General features: G+C 43.8%; 1 protein-coding gene across 1 annotated transcript; it reads left to right on the plus strand.

The window, feature by feature from the left end:
- The first annotated feature begins 6,462 nt into the window (after positions 1–6,462).
- LOC113013722 (uncharacterized) lies at positions 6,463–15,053 on the plus strand. The gene has a single exon (XM_026154863.2). It carries the CDS (start codon positions 7,903–7,905, stop codon positions 13,855–13,857), a length of 5,955 nt encoding a protein of 1,984 aa, XP_026010648.2. The 5' UTR covers positions 6,463–7,902; the 3' UTR covers positions 13,858–15,053.
- Positions 15,054–16,323: the final 1,270 nt, after the last annotated feature.

Genomic DNA, 16,323 nt, shown 5'->3' on the forward strand with positions numbered 1-16,323 from the left:
CTTGGTGCCAAGGCTGAGATAAACGAGGAGTTATCTCATAAAGAGGCACAAACAGTACTCCAAGAACAGACAAAGCCCAGCAGAAACCTTGAGGAGGAGCTCCATTTGCCCCCACCCGGGAAGAGCCTCAGAAAAGAGAGACATCTAAGGCATCTGAGGAAGAGCCTCAGAAAGGCGAGACATCTAAGGCAAGAAGAGGGGTCCCTATTTGCCTCCAACTCTCTCAACAACACCAACGACCAGGACAAGGGACCACGACCTTCCCCAGTCCCCCAAACCCCTGACAGGCCATCACCCTCCTCCCCCTCCCTTTCTCCCTCCTCCCCACACCTGAAATTCACTGAGGAGATGATGGAGCGGGTCAATGCTGGGCTCAGATCTACCCCCCGTCCCAATCCCTTTTTGTCCCCCATAAACCCCCCACCAGAGCGGCCAAAGGTTCGCCATCGAGCCCCACCCTCAACAGAGCAATCGAAGTCACATTGCCCAGCCTCGCCCCCCTTAGTTCCTCTTCATGCCCTGTCTCCGCAGTCTGATGTGTGATGTGTGAAGGGTCCGGGCTGTGAGGATTATGGCAGTGGTGACTTTTCCCAGGAGAAGCTGGGACCCTGTTTACTAGAAGGTTTTAAAATTTCTGTACTTTTAGGTGACAGGAGACATGTGGCCTAGTCAAAACACAGAGAGCTGCACTCTAAAAGATCTTTAAACATAGTAAACATACCTTGTGTGCCACAGACTGCTCCCAAACACGAGGGGACAAGTAATACCTCTAAAACACTTAAGTTGGCTTTATTAAACTTTAGATCTTTAGCTGGGAAAACATTTTTAATTAATGATTTAATCACTGAGCACAGCCTTGATTTTATGTTTTTAACTGAAACTTGGTTGGACCAAAGTAACAGTGGAGCTGTTCTCATCGAGACGACCCCTCCTAACTACAGTTTTATCAGTGAGGCCAGGGTGAGCAGGAGAGGAGGGGGGGTTGCTGTCTTATTTAATGAATCATTTCAATGTAAGCAGCTATCTCCTGGAAGTTTTCAGTCTTTTGAATATGTGGCTTTACAGCTGAAGGCCCCATCCAAAGTTGTGTTTCTTAATGTTTACAGGCCTCCCAAATACTGCACAGACTTTTTTAATGACCTCAGTGAACTGCTGTCTGTGATCTGTGTTGATTTTGACTGTGTAATTATTGTTGGGGATTTTAACATTCATGTGGACAACCCTCAGGACAAAGGGACTAAAGACCTGAGTAACACTCTGGGCAACTTTGGGCTGACTCAGCATGTAACAGAGGCCACACATAATAGAGGACACACTCTTGACCTACTGATCTCCAAAGGCCTGAGCATTTCAACGGTTACTGTGTCTGATGTGGGCCTGTCTGATCATTACTGTGTTTTCTTTGAAAGTAAAATCTCAGCCCACACAAATATATCAACAACAGTGATCACAAAACGGTGTATAACTGAACACAGTAGTGCAATTTTTAACCAGGTCTTCCCATTAACACCTGACCTGTCCAGAGGGTCAGTCAATGAGCTCGTCAATAGCTTCAATGCTAACATGTTAAATGTAATGGACACTATTGCTCCCATTAAGGTGAAGGTTATCTCTGGAAGGAAAAAGTCTCCATGGAGAAACTCCACAGTGGTGAAAAATGAAAAAAGAGAGTGTAGGAAAGCTGAGCGCAGATGGAGAAAAACAAACCTCCAGGTTCATTATGACATTTATAAAGAGAAACTTCACAATTATAATTTACAACTGAGGAATGCAAGGAGGTCCTACTTCTCTGACATCATCACTAAAAACAGCCATAATGCTCGGGTCTTATTTTCTACAGTTGACAGGCTAACAAACCCTCCTGTGTCAGTGGCAGCTGAACTTCATTCGACCATGGCCTGCAATGACTTTGCCAAATTCTTCACAGAAAAAATCCAAAAAATTAGACAAGCAATTGGTACATCAACAGCAGATCCAGGATATGTACTGTGTCCACCAAAAAAATGTTTAAACACCATGAAACAGTTTCACCCTATTAACAGCAAAGACCTGGAGGACATCTTAGGTAAACTGAACTCCTCCTCCTGCTGTTTAGATGTCCTGCCAACAAGTTTTTTCAAAAAGGTCTCAAAGACTTTAGAGTCAGACCTGTTACAGATCGTCAACTTTTCTTTATTATCAGGTGTGTTTCCAGAATCACTAAAAACTGCTGTAATCAAACCTATACTGAAAAAGGACAATCTTGACAAGACACAAATGAACAACTACAGGCCGATCTCAAATCTCCCATTTTTAAGTAAGATCATTGAAAAAGCAGTTTCTCAACAGCTCAGTTACTTCTTAAAACAGAATAATTGCTACGATGCCTTCCAGTCAGGTTTTAGACAGAACCACAGCACTGAAACCGCTCTGACCAAAGTGTTTAATGACATATGTCTGAATACAGACAGTGGAAAAATGTCAGTCCTAGTTTTACTGGATCTCAGTGCAGCATTTGATACAGTTGACCACAACATATTACTCAAACGACTGGAGAACTGGACAGGTCTTTCAGGAACTGTACTAAACTGGTTCAAAACATACTTAGAAAACAGGAAATACTTTGTATCAATAGGTAACTTCACATCTGAACAGACAAGTATCACATGTGGAGTTCCCCAAGGTTCCATCTTGGGACCCCTTCTGTTTAACATCTACATGCTCCCACTGGCACAGATTATAAACAACAAAATAAACTATCACAGCTATGCAGATGACACACAAATATATATCACAATGTCACCAGGAGACCGAGGCCCTGTACAGGCTCTTGGTAAATGCATTGAGGAAATCAATGACTGGTTGTGCCACAATTTTCTCCAGCTAAACAAAAACAAAACTGAGGTAATAGTCTTTGGCGCCAAAGACACGGAGAAGCTGCATTCAGCTTTTATGCTCCTTATATCTGGAACAAACTCCCAGAAAGCCTCAGATCAGCTGAAACACTCAGTTTATTTAAATCCAGGTTGAAGACTCACCTGTTCTCAGCTGCATTTGAATAAAGCACCAAATCCACACTTTTAAGCTTAAATTTCAAAACTTACATTTAACTACTGATTTTATCTACCGTTCTGATTTTATCTGTTTTGATTTTATATACTGTTTTGTTTGTTTGTTTGTTTGTTTGTTAGTTAATTAGTTAGTTAGTTAGTTTATTTGCTTGTTTTAATCAATTTTAAATCATGCTTTTTATTTGTTCTTGTTTCTAATGTCTCTGTAAAGCACTTTGAATCACCTTGTTGTTGAATTGTGCTATACAAATAAACTTGCCTTGCCTTGCCTTGCCTATTATGTGTACTGCAGTTACAAAATACATTATAGAAATTACAAAATTACAAAACATAAATCTTACATAAAACATTTTGTAATTATAAGGATAATTACATGATATATTTGATATAATCTAGAACAATCTGCCGTGATCATAAACAAATATTCAACTATCCCAGAATTAAACCAGGTCTAAATGAAAAAAGGAGTGAGTATCACTACAAAGATTAACCCACATTGGTCCTAGTACAAGTTTGATATCAGCAAACACCGAGAGCATACCTATGACACCACAGCAATGCTATCATTCAAACACTGATAACAGCATAAATCCAATTAAATCGGGACTTGATGAGACCGTCTGAGTATCACTACAAATATTATGAAGTCGTCTCGTACCAGTTTGCTATCGGTAAACACCGAGAGCATTCACTGTTAGCATAGCACATCCATGTTAGTATACACTGCTAACATGGATGTGCTATGCTATCAGTAAACGCCGACAGCATTCACTGTTAGCATAGCACATCCATGTTAGCAGTGTATAAATGGATGGTTTAGCATATATTAGCACAGGTATCAATAAAGGACTACCGTATTAAACACTTTTACTAACCTCAGGCAGATGGACAGGCGCTCTGCTGGTGGGATTGAGCGCCTGTAATTGGTGTCTAGGCGGGCAATTCTGGGACCGACGCGGGAAAGCAGGTCCTCAAACTGGCCGAGTGACAGACGATGATATCGCTGGAATCTGCCGTCATCCAGGCGCAGCTCCTGTAGCAAATGGTGAAACTCACCAAACTGCTCACGCGTCTCGAGGACCTGATGGACCCAGGTACGGCGAGGACGTCTTTTACGCCGCTGCTCTGCTCTCCACAGTAAATAGAGAAGGGAGACTCTCTCCTCAAGCGCTAGCTCGACACCTGCCATCTTGCAAAGATACCGGTCTTGCAAAACTTCCTCCCACATCCCTCCCACATTTCCGGTTCACGCGCGTTAAAATATGATATTTTGGGGCGCGATGGATTTTTCTTGAACACGCGTAGAGGTGCGAATGTGCACGCGTCAAGTTAGGGGCGTTTGGGGCTTTTTTCACGCGCCCATTGCGTTCGGTGTGAACACACCGTTAGGGACTAGTAAAGCGCTATATAAATACAGGCCATTTACCATTTATTTACCATTTTAGTGCATTAGCGCAGTTAGCTCGTTAACGTCTTGACGCCATCCAGCCCCACGCACGGGCGATCCGTGGTAACTCGTTAAGGGAGATTTGCCGCGTTATGGCGTTAACGTCATTTTAACGGGATTAACGCTGACAGCACTAGTGGGAACACAATGAATATGTGTTCCCACTATTCATTGATTTCACACCCCATCGTTGCATCCCTAATAAATATAAAAAATAGCCGTATTCTAATATTACAGATGTGACAGTGTTCAATATATATTATACATTAAGGATTCTTTCACTAAAATTAGCAAAAGTAGACCAATGTAAAGATACTGCACAGTTCCTTTAATCAAATGAAGACAGCAAGGACAACAAATTTGATCTGAAATAACTGAAATACAAGAGTGAATCGTGTTCAAAGTCATCCTCCTTCCTCTGATCTTTTGAGTCTAGTCATTAAAATATCAACACATACAAAAACCTCATCAGTGCTGTGCAGCAGTCTGTCAACCATACAGGGATCAAGTCCAGTGTGAGCAGATGGGATATCTGGCTACTGCACACCCTTGTAGTGCCACTCCACTGTTCCAGCATGGCCAGCCGAAGCACCTCGTTGCTGCATCCAGATTCATTCCCTTTTGGACTGATACAATAAACTAACTCTGGCTTTGGCTCCTAAAAGAAAGAAAAGAAAAATATATATATATATAAAATCAATGGACCAGTGTCTGCATTACATTTTAGAAGTACTTTGTTGAGGCATCAGATCTAAGCCTATCAAATCTGCAAACACATCAGTCATGGAAACTCCAATTTGCAACTCACAGGACCCACAGGATCCCTCAATAAACCACAAAGGTGAATATTTATATAGCTATAGGTAGTGTATACTGATTAGGTAAATCGCACAATTACACTGATGGTATTTCCTCTGTAACACAGGCTTATTGTTGACAATTACAATGCAGAATAGTATTACCAAAAAAGTTTTTTGTTTATTTGTGTTTGTTAAGCTTTATTTGCCTGCCTCTTCTACATTTAACTCAGTAAGTACAACATGTTTATACCTCCATCTGTGAAATGTAACTGTGTTGAGCTACATCTGACAGCTGTAAATTTGACACCTTTGACAGTTGTGGTCAGTGTCATTTATAGCAAGTCATTGCAACATTTGCTCATTTAGAAGTAGCTACCCCTCCTACTCACCTTTTCACTGCTGTATCTCCCTCAATTTTATCTTCATATTAGACGTTGATGGTTTTGCAGGGAAGCTGTGGATGAGCACTGTTGACAATCAGTTGGGTCTTCATGCCAGAACTGCCCCCTCAATTTCAAAAGCATTCTAGATTTCACACAGTCATACTCATCTTTTACACCCCATACACTCACATAAGCCAACAGATGCTCCCAGTGTAGAAGCCATTATACACCAAGCATGTGTGAAAAAACGACACAAAATCCCACATTTTCCAGATCTGAATCTCTCATGTAACATAACACAGAATGTGTCACGTTTTATGGAAAATTTTCCCTCACAAAACAAGATTCTGTCAGCTGGGTCGGATTGACCCAGGATCCCTGAGCAGTTATGAATTATATTATTATTGTATGTATATTTGGTGTTGCTGTCACACGGGAGTCAGGGGAAACCACGGGGATTTATTGTTGTTATTTCCAGACACTGTAAATAAACGCACTGTTTATCCGGTTGTTCAGTGATGACGCGACGAATCCTACTTCCGGGCCTAAAGTAGTCTGCGTTTAATATGGCTTTTGTGTTGTTAACATGTTTAATGTTATGTATTTTCTTCTATTTGATCTCAAAAAGCTCCTAAAACAGTCAGTGATCACTGTTGCCCTCTCTCGGCTTTTACTACCGCTAATCATTTATTTAAGCTCAGTTTTTAAAACCTTAGGATGTAACTACAGCCCAGCCCATGCAGCAGTATATGAATGACTAACCTCGTATTATGGATGTGTAACCCGGGTTTAAAAGATGCATAAATAGTAAAAGATAAGTGAAGTCTGAGAATATAAATATCAAAGAGTTCATTTATTTAAATTTTCTTGTTTATTAAAAAGGTAAAAGTTCATGTAAAATTATTAAAAACATGTTTGCATTGTTTAAAATAAGTTATCTTTCTTTTCTTGTGAATTGTTTGTGAGAACTGTAATTTCCTACGGGGATAAGGTCGGTGAAGGTAACACAGGGTGGAGAAGGAAAAGGGAAAAAGAGACGAGAGCGCGAGAAGAGAGGGCGGTGGTGCGTGAGTTACACGGAGCATCCGGAGAAGTTAGCTTGTTTTTTATGTACTAAGAGTAAGTGTGTTTTGACTTTTCGGACAGATAAGTCACAGTGTCGGTAAGCTAGTGACATAACACGTAAAGTTTCAGCGTGAGTCTGCTGGACTGTGTGCTTTGTTTCTTGCGGCTGTGCACGCATTAAGTTAAAGTGAGGCTAACCCAGCCGTTCGCTAATAAGGACTACTGTAGGCTGCCGTTTCGCTATAGTTGTGGAACGTAACAAGCTGCAGAGGATCGTTACCGAACTGGATAACGACGGACACACCCCAGATAGTCACTCTGAGTGCCCGCGTCACTCAGAGTACCTCTGGCAACGTGGGAAGCTAAAACAGGTAGCTTGTGGAGCACGTGGAGATCACGGACCTTCCTCATCTTTGTGCTACTGCATTCAGAGCGGAGTGTTTCTGACGGAGCTGAAGACAACTTGTTACCTGGATTAAGCTGGTGGGAATTGCACGTTTCACAAGGTACTGAGTTTATTTATTTATTTTTTGCTCGTTGAGTGAAGAACTTCCGGTTGGGAGATCGTTTTGGATTTATACTGGAGCAATACAGGCCTGCAACGTAGGGTTTATCTCTGCCGGCTTTAGGTTTAGTTTGGGACTATAATTGTTTTATCACTGGTGGTTTACACTGTATGTGTGGAGATTCTGTGTACAGTGGGTAAATTGCTGTGTGTGTTTTTGGTTTGCCTGAATACTGAAATCTGCCATTTTATTATTTTCTTGTTTTCATTGTTTGGTAAATTAAAGGAGGGTTGCAATGCTCTACTTTACATGGTGTATGACATGATTTACTGCACTATAGACACTAGTGTTAATTTTCGCGTGTAGTGCTACTGTTAAGGAATAAGCTTCATTGATCCCAGAAACAAAAGAGAAGTTAATTTAAAACATCGTACGAGAGTACACTAGAAAAAGAACCCAAAGCCCATTTATTTAATGGTATTGAGTAAATGAGGGCTACATAAAATGGAGGCACCGCTGGGATGTTTTTGGGTCTCATAGAAGTATTAAAGGAGCCACACGCTTAAAAAAATAAAAAAAAAATTAAAAAATAAAAAAATTAAAAGTTAACCTACAGTAGCTAGTTTACACTTCTTAGTATTTTTGGCTATTATGAGTATGGCAGACCACACCGGGCTCGCTGCAGAGCTGAAGAGGTGGTGTCGGGGTGAAGGTTTGGAGGAAGCTAAAGCACTCTTGGTTCTGGTTCCAGAAGAAGTGGAAATAGCCCAGATAGAAGAAACCTTGGAGACTATTAAGTGTCTAGGACGAGTCCGGGTTAGAGGGCGCTTGTTCCACACCCCCTTGAGCTGCCTAATGGTTCTCTGCGAGTGCAAACAAAGTATACCTAAAGATAATGCACCCAAGGAAGTGCTGGACCAGCACAGTGGTGAGAGATGGCCGATAGTGACTCTTAATGAATGTGCAGCTCGTGACGATTTTGCTGTGAAGTTGAAGAGTCTCTTAGACACTGAGGGTAGGACTATGGAAGACATACAAAGCTTATTTCGCAGCTTTGCTCCTCCGCAGCGCAGCTCTGATCCTTCCATAAACTCCACTGAGTCTGTCTTGCAAGCGGTTGGTGATTTTTTGGAGAAGGCACGTAAACCACAAGCTGAAGGTGGTTATCGGCGTTTGAGGCTGTTTTCAGGGAACTTACCAGTTCCCCCTAGTGAAGACCCCTTTGACCATTGGCTTGAGCAGGCATGGCTCATGGTAGAGGAAAGTGACTGTACAGACAAGGAGAAAAGGCGCAGGCTGATGGAAAGTTTAAAGGGGCCGGCGTTGGAGATTGCCAAATCGGTCCGTGAGTCAGACCCTGAGGTGGGCCCTGTTGAATACCTGGAGGCTTTGGAAAGCGCCTTTGGCAGTGCTGAGTCTGGGGATGATCTCTATTTTGCTTTCCGCTTAATGCAGCAACAATCAAGTGAAAAACTGTCTGATTTTCTGAGGCGTCTGGAGAGGGCCCTCAGTAAAGTTGTTCAGAGAGGAGGATTTCCAGCTTCTAGCAAAGACAAAGCTCGCCTAGAACAACTCCTGAGAGGGGCTGTTGTTTCCGATCTCATGCTAATTAATCTGCGCCTGAGAGAGAGAAAGTCCAAACCCCCAACTTTCCTCCAACTCTTAAGTGAGATTCGCACAGAGGAAGAGTATGAGGCATCAAGGAGGAAACTCAATACCTCAGTCCAGCATGTGCAGACAAAACCTTTAGGGACTGACAATACAGAAATACAAAGTCTCAAAGCTGAAGTTAAAGAGCTTAAGGCCAAGTTAGCCACCTGCATGACTAAGTCCCCTGATGTCAAAGAGAAAGGCCCGTCCTCAGTGCAGTCAAGTGAGCCCAGTGACACCAAGGAACTGGCTGCTTTGAAAAAACAAGTGAAAAGACTGCAGCAGAAAGTAGCCCAAAGAGATACTGTTCCGGACTCATCTTTAAAACTGGCTACCATGGCAGCAGTAGAGGCTAACTCAAAGACAAGGACCCCTTACCAGAACAGAACGCCTTTGGATGAGCAGTTCTGTTACCGTTGTGGGGAAAAGGGACATTTTGTCGCAAAGTGTCAAAATCCTGAAAAGCAGAGCAAAGTTATTCGAAAGCTCATCCAAACTGTCAAGACACTGAAAGAAAGTTCAAGTACTTCAACAAGTAATGCCCCTGACACTGACTGTCATGTCAAGCAGGGTCTTCTGACTTCTCCCACCCCAGCTGGAATTCCGGAGGGACTGATTGGGCCCCCAAGTATTGTGCCACTTAAAGTGAATGGACAGCCCTGTAATGCCTTATTTGACAGTGGATCACAGGTCACCATAATATTCGAGTCCTGGTACAAAGCCCATCTGCCTTCCACCCCAGTGCATCCAGTCACTGGTCTCAACATTTGGGGTTTAAGTGAGTCCAATGTCAGTTACCCCTACCTCGGCTATGTTGTGGTAGATGTTGAGTACCCGGCTGAAGTGACTGGCACCAAACACGCAGTACCTGTCCTTGCCCTGATCTGTCCAAGCCCAAAAGAAGAGCAGATTCCTGTCATTGTTGGCACTAACACCAGCCATGTCCGCAATTTGGTGCAGGAATGCAGAAAAGAGGGGCGTGACATAACCAAAAGCCTGGGCATCCAAATTCACAGGGAGTCGCTACCCACTTTCACAGACTCCATCACCCTAGGCTCTCAAGATGACCAGGTTGGCTGTGTGACTTGGCAGGGTTCAAATCCCTTGTCCTTACCCCCTGGAAAAGACTTGCAAATAACCTGCAAAGTTCATTTTCAGCAGACAGTTGGCAAAGAGATCTTGATGTTTGACTCTTCTCCCTTAGCTCCTCTGCCGGGTGATGTCCTGCTTCAACCCATGGTTGTGCCCGCCAATGCGGTACAAGTTAACAGCTTCAGGATCCTGGTGCAGAACCAGTCCGCCAGGGAAACCATTATCCCGGTTGGAACCGTCATGGGTCACCTTTATCGCACCGAAAGCGTCATCTCCATGCCAAACAAAGAACCAGAGACGACAGCATTTGACAGCAGCCAGATCGACTTTGGTGACTCTCCTGTGCCTGAAGAGTGGAAGGGCCGGCTTAGACAGAAACTAGCGGAACGCTCCCACGTCCTCTCAGTCCATGAATGGGACGTTGGCCTTGCAAAAGAGGTGGAGCACACCATCCGCCTGGCTGACACAAGACCTTTTCGGCAAAGATCACGTCGACTGGCACCTGCAGACATAGAGGATGTAAGAAAACATCTGCAAGAGTTACTCTGTGCCGGCATCATTAAAGAATCCCGTAGCCCCTATGCCTCACCAATTGTAATAGTTAGAAAGAAAAATGGCACCATACGGATGTGCATAGACTACAGGCTCCTTAACAGTCGGACCGTGCCAGACCAGTACACGACCCCCTGCATTGACGAAGCACTGGATTCTTTGTCTGGGAGCAAATGGTTCACAGTGCTGGATCTGCGTAGTGGATACTACCAGATTCCAATGGCAGAGGAAGATAAAGAGAAGACGGCGTTCATCTGTCCCCTAGGCTTTTTCCAATTTGAGAGAATGCCGCAGGGAATAACAGGAGCACCTGCGACTTTCCAGCGTCTAATGGAAAAAACAGTCGGAGACATGAACCTCCTCCAAGTCCTGGTTTACTTGGACGACCTGATTGTTTTCGGAAAGTCGCTGGAGGAACACGAAGAGCGGCTCATTAAAGTCCTAGATCGTCTTGGAGAAGCAGGACTAAAGATCTCCCTGGACAAATGCCAGTTTTGTCAGCCACAGGTGAAGTACCTCGGGCATATTGTGTCTGCCCAAGGTGTCTCTCCTGATCAGCAGAAGATTGAGGCTGTTACCACCTGGCCTCAGCCCCACGACCTAAAGACTCTGAGATCGTTCTTAGGTTTCTGCGGATACTATAGGCGATTCATTGCTAACTATGCTGCCATTGTGAGACCTCTCACTGAACTGACCAAAGGTTATGCTCCGACACAAAAGAGCAAGAAAAAGAGTCCAGACATCAACAAGTCCTACTTGAAAGAGTCAGAACCCTTTGGAGATCGGTGGGATGACGCCTGCAGCAAAGCCTTTCAGCAGATCATCCACTGCCTAACCCATGCACCGGTATTAGCCTTCGCTGATCCTACCAAGCCCTATGAGCTCCACGTGGATGCAAGCTTCAAAGGATTGGGGGCTGTCCTATACCAGCTACAAGAAGGGGACCTAAGGCCAGTTGCATTTGCCAGCAGGAAGTTAAGTCAGGCTGAGAAGAGGTACCCCATACATCAGCTGGAGTTCCTGTCATTAAAGTGGGCTGTGGTTGATCGCTTTCATGACTATCTGTATGGGGCGCGCTTTACAGTGCGAACAGATAATAACCCCTTGACTTATGTTCTGTCTACGGCAAAGCTCAATGCCGTGGGACACAGATGGTTAGCTGCTTTGTCCACGTATGACTTTGATGTCCATTACAGACCAGGCAAGCATAACATAGATGCAGACATCCTCTCCAGAAACTTTGACACTGATGCTGAATGGGAGACTATACCAGAGGCAGCTGTTAAATCCATCTGCAAAAGAGTACAAGTTTCAGAAAGCCCAGGGTGTCCCACCAGATGTGTCGACCAAACCGGGGCTTCCCCGGAATGCATCCCTGACATCTATGCATTTCCTCTTACAATGGAGTTACAGTCACTGGAACACGTCTCAAAAGCTGATCTCGCTAAGGCACAGAAAGAGGATCCAGTCATTGGTCCAGCGGTCAAAGCTGTTCAACAGAATTTATGGACAGGCAACACACCGGAGCTGTCGCTCCTAAAAAGAGAGAAAGATAAGCTGACCCTGCTGAGTGACGGTCTGCTCTATCGCATCACCAAACGTCACTCAGGGGAGGAGGTCCATCAGCTAGTCCTGCCCAAGGTGTATCATGATGTTGTGTTGAGATCAGTACACAATGACTCAGGACACCTCGGCATAGAGAGAACTCTGGATTTACTCCGTCGAAGGTTCTACTGGCCCAGAATGTTGCAAGACACTGAGGACCATATCAAAAGTTGTGGTGAATGCATAACACGCAAGACTCCTGCCCAGAGAGCCGCACCGCTTCACCAGATCTCCAGCAGTGGACCTATGGATCTGGTGTGCATTGACTTTCTCTCAATGGAGACGGATTCCAAGGGCATGAGAAATGTTTTAGTGGTCACAGATCACTTCACGCGCTACGCCCAGGCATTCCCGACCAAGAATCAGACGTCTCAAACAGTGGCCAAAATCCTAGTGGATAAGTTTTTCGTCCACTATGGTCTTCCGGCTCGTATCCATTCAGACCAGGGGCGAGACTTTGAGAGTCGTCTGATCAAAGACTTGTTGAAGAACATGGGGATACGGAAGTCGCGCACTACTCCGTATCATCCGCAAGGAGACCCTCAGCCAGAGCGGTTCAATCGAACGCTGCTTTCTATGTTGGGTACTCTAAGCACAGAAAAGAAACGTCAGTGGAGCCAGCATGTCCCTTATTTGGTCCATGCTTACAACAGTACAAAATGTGATGCAACTGGTTTTTCGCCATACTTCCTAATGTTTGGCCGTGAAGCCAGACTGCCAGTGGACTTGTGCTTTGGGACCACAATTGACAAAGCTGAGGAAAGTCATTCACGCTATGTGTCAAAGCTTAAAGAAGATCTCCGTCAAGCCTACAAGCTAGCATCCGAGACGGCAGACAAAGTCCATCAGAAGAACAAAAAGGGCTATGACAAGAGAGTTTGTTTCCAGTCTCTAGAGATAGGAGACAGAGTCCTACTAAAGAACTGGGGTCTCAAAGGGAAGCACAAGTTGCAAACAAGATGGAGTCCAATACCTTACCAAGTTGTTGGAAAAATGCCCAACCTTCCTGTCTACCAACTAAAGAAAGAGAATGGGAGTGGTCGTCTGAAAACAATCCACAGAGACCATATCCTTCCTATTGGCCAACATGTGAAATTGCCAATCCCTGAAGAAGGCAATAACTGTTGTGACAGACAAAAACCAAAGGGCAAGAAACCAAAGCAGGCCACAGTTGCGTCTGACCCTCAGCTGTCACAGGATTCTGATTCGTCCTCAGAAAGTGAATACTATGAGCCTCAGAGATACTACTACACTCAAGAAAGAGTGAGAGAAGCATTAAGACAGGCTCTTAGATCTCAAGCAGTGCCACAAGAGGATTGTGCAGGAGACCAGGATGACGTCAGTGATGAAACGGATTCTGATCAGCGCAGTGAAAAGGAGGAACTGCCACTGGAGGATGAAGACGTTAATCGGGACAGTGAGACTGAGCCCGACCACATGGTGGATATTCAGGAGGAGTCTGACCAAAATGAAGAAGATGATCAAGATTCTGCCCCAGAACCTGATCTGGATCCCATAACAGCCCGGTCTGCCAAAACTCAGAAACCAAATACACACCGTAATTTGTTGGGTGACACTCCTAAACTAAGGCCTAAGAGACAGATTAAACCAGTAGTTCGTTTAACCTATGATGAGCCAGGAAAAGCTAAAGATCAGCCTATCACTATTATACATAGAGGGGTTGTTATCACTATAGGCAAAGACTAAGAGCCAGAGTATGTAAAAAGGTCATCCTACTTCCCAAGTTCTTGTAGTTCCTTGGTAGTCTGTTGAGGACACCAGACATTTAGTGGGGGGAGGGTGTAACCCGGGTTTAAAAGATGCATAAATAGTAAAAGATAAGTGAAGTCTGAGAATATAAATATCAAAGAGTTCATTTATTTAAATTTTCTTGTTTATTAAAAAGGTAAAAGTTCATGTAAAATTATTAAAAACATGTTTGCATTGTTTAAAATAAGTTATCTTTCTTTTCTTGTGAATTGTTTGTGAGAACTGTAATTTCCTACGGGGATAAGGTCGGTGAAGGTAACACAGGGTGGAGAAGGAAAAGGGAAAAAGAGACGAGAGCGCGAGAAGAGAGGGCGGTGGTGCGTGAGTTACACGGAGCATCCGGAGAAGTTAGCTTGTTTTTTATGTACTAAGAGTAAGTGTGTTTTGACTTTTCGGACAGATAAGTCACAGTGTCGGTAAGCTAGTGACATAACACGTAAAGTTTCAGCGTGAGTCTGCTGGACTGTGTGCTTTGTTTCTTGCGGCTGTGCACGCATTAAGTTAAAGTGAGGCTAACCCAGCCGTTCGCTAATAAGGACTACTGTAGGCTGCCGTTTCGCTATAGTTGTGGAACGTAACAAGCTGCAGAGGATCGTTACCGAACTGGATAACGACGGACACACCCCAGATAGTCACTCTGAGTGCCCGCGTCACTCAGAGTACCTCTGGCAACGTGGGAAGCTAAAACAGGTAGCTTGTGGAGCACGTGGAGATCACGGACCTTCCTCATCTTTGTGCTACTGCATTCAGAGCGGAGTGTTTCTGACGGAGCTGAAGACAACTTGTTACCTGGATTAAGCTGGTGGGAATTGCACGTTTCACAAGGTACTGAGTTTATTTATTTATTTTTTGCTCGTTGAGTGAAGAACTTCCGGTTGGGAGATCGTTTTGGATTTATACTGGAGCAATACAGGCCTGCAACGTAGGGTTTATCTCTGCCGGCTTTAGGTTTAGTTTGGGACTATAATTGTTTTATCACTGGTGGTTTACACTGTATGTGTGGAGATTCTGTGTACAGTGGGTAAATTGCTGTGTGTGTTTTTGGTTTGCCTGAATACTGAAATCTGCCATTTTATTATTTTCTTGTTTTCATTGTTTGGTAAATTAAAGGAGGGTTGCAATGCTCTACTTTACATGGTGTATGACATGATTTACTGCACTATAGACACTAGTGTTAATTTTCGCGTGTAGTGCTACTGTTAAGGAATAAGCTTCATTGATCCCAGAAACAAAAGAGAAGTTAATTTAAAACATCGTACGAGAGTACACTAGAAAAAGAACCCAAAGCCCATTTATTTAATGGTATTGAGTAAATGAGGGCTACAGATGGATTATCTCAGTTGTTCTCCTGGCTGAAGTTTGGTCCTTTTACAGCATCCTGCCATGCGATTACATTTGTTCCTGACCACCAAGAACACTCACGTTAACTTTTATCGAGTGGAAAAGAAGTTAGCTTGTTTATATTATGCTAACATAGCTGTGTCGCTAGCGGTCACGTAGCACATCATTATATACCAGCTAGCCCAACTTCAGTAACCCTACAAATGTCACTGCTTTTTAGTTTTCTGTCTTCATTTATGCTGGAAGTGATAACAGAGCTGTACGTTTTAATTTGTTTCCAAAACCCCACAGTCAGGACATGCTATATTGTATTTAGATAGAAGCTAGCGAGCTAACTCCCAGCTAACTTCTAACTCCGTTAAATGTCATAAATTCCGTTTTCATGGATGCCTGGATGCTAAACTCAATTGTTACACCTGGTAGAGCAGAACGCTGATCGATTTATTAAAGATGAAAGACTTTAGACAGTTTTTCAACTCTCAGTAATGCCATAGTGATCGTTTGATATATGGACCTGCAGCGGAGTTTAGGTCCAGACACGGCTAGTGACATCAGACTGAACAACCGGATACACAGAGCACCGCGCCTGGGTCCTCCTTCCCCACATCCCCACGGTCTGCCATGCCAAACCATGACAGATTCAATCAACATCAAGCAATTCTGAGGTGGTCCTGATGTTTCTAAACAGGAAGAAAAGGAGATTGTGGGTTTATCCACTCTCACAAGAAGGCAGCTGCAGGGAGAATTCCTTTGTTTGATCCAGGAGTTGAAGCTGTATCTCAACTACTTTCGCACATGTTTCAGGATGTCAGTGGGGCAGTTTGAAATCTTGTTGGCAGAGTTGGGACCTTGTTTGAGGAGATAGAGAAATAATTTCAGAGAGCTGATTGACCCGGTGCAGTGTCTAGCAGTGTATCCGAGGTATTAATTTACTATTTCCATATCATTGTATATTCCATACCAGTGCAACTTTTGAGCTATGAGCTCATGTGTTGGCAAATGCAGTGATCTGATTGGTCGCATCTGTTTATTCTCATCTGAGAAATCTGAAAAATCAAGCAT

The sequence above is a fragment of the Astatotilapia calliptera genome, chromosome 20 (assembly GCF_964374335.1).
Source record: "Astatotilapia calliptera chromosome 20, fAstCal68.1, whole genome shotgun sequence".
In the NCBI taxonomy this organism is placed as follows: Eukaryota; Metazoa; Chordata; class Actinopteri; order Cichliformes; family Cichlidae; genus Astatotilapia; species Astatotilapia calliptera.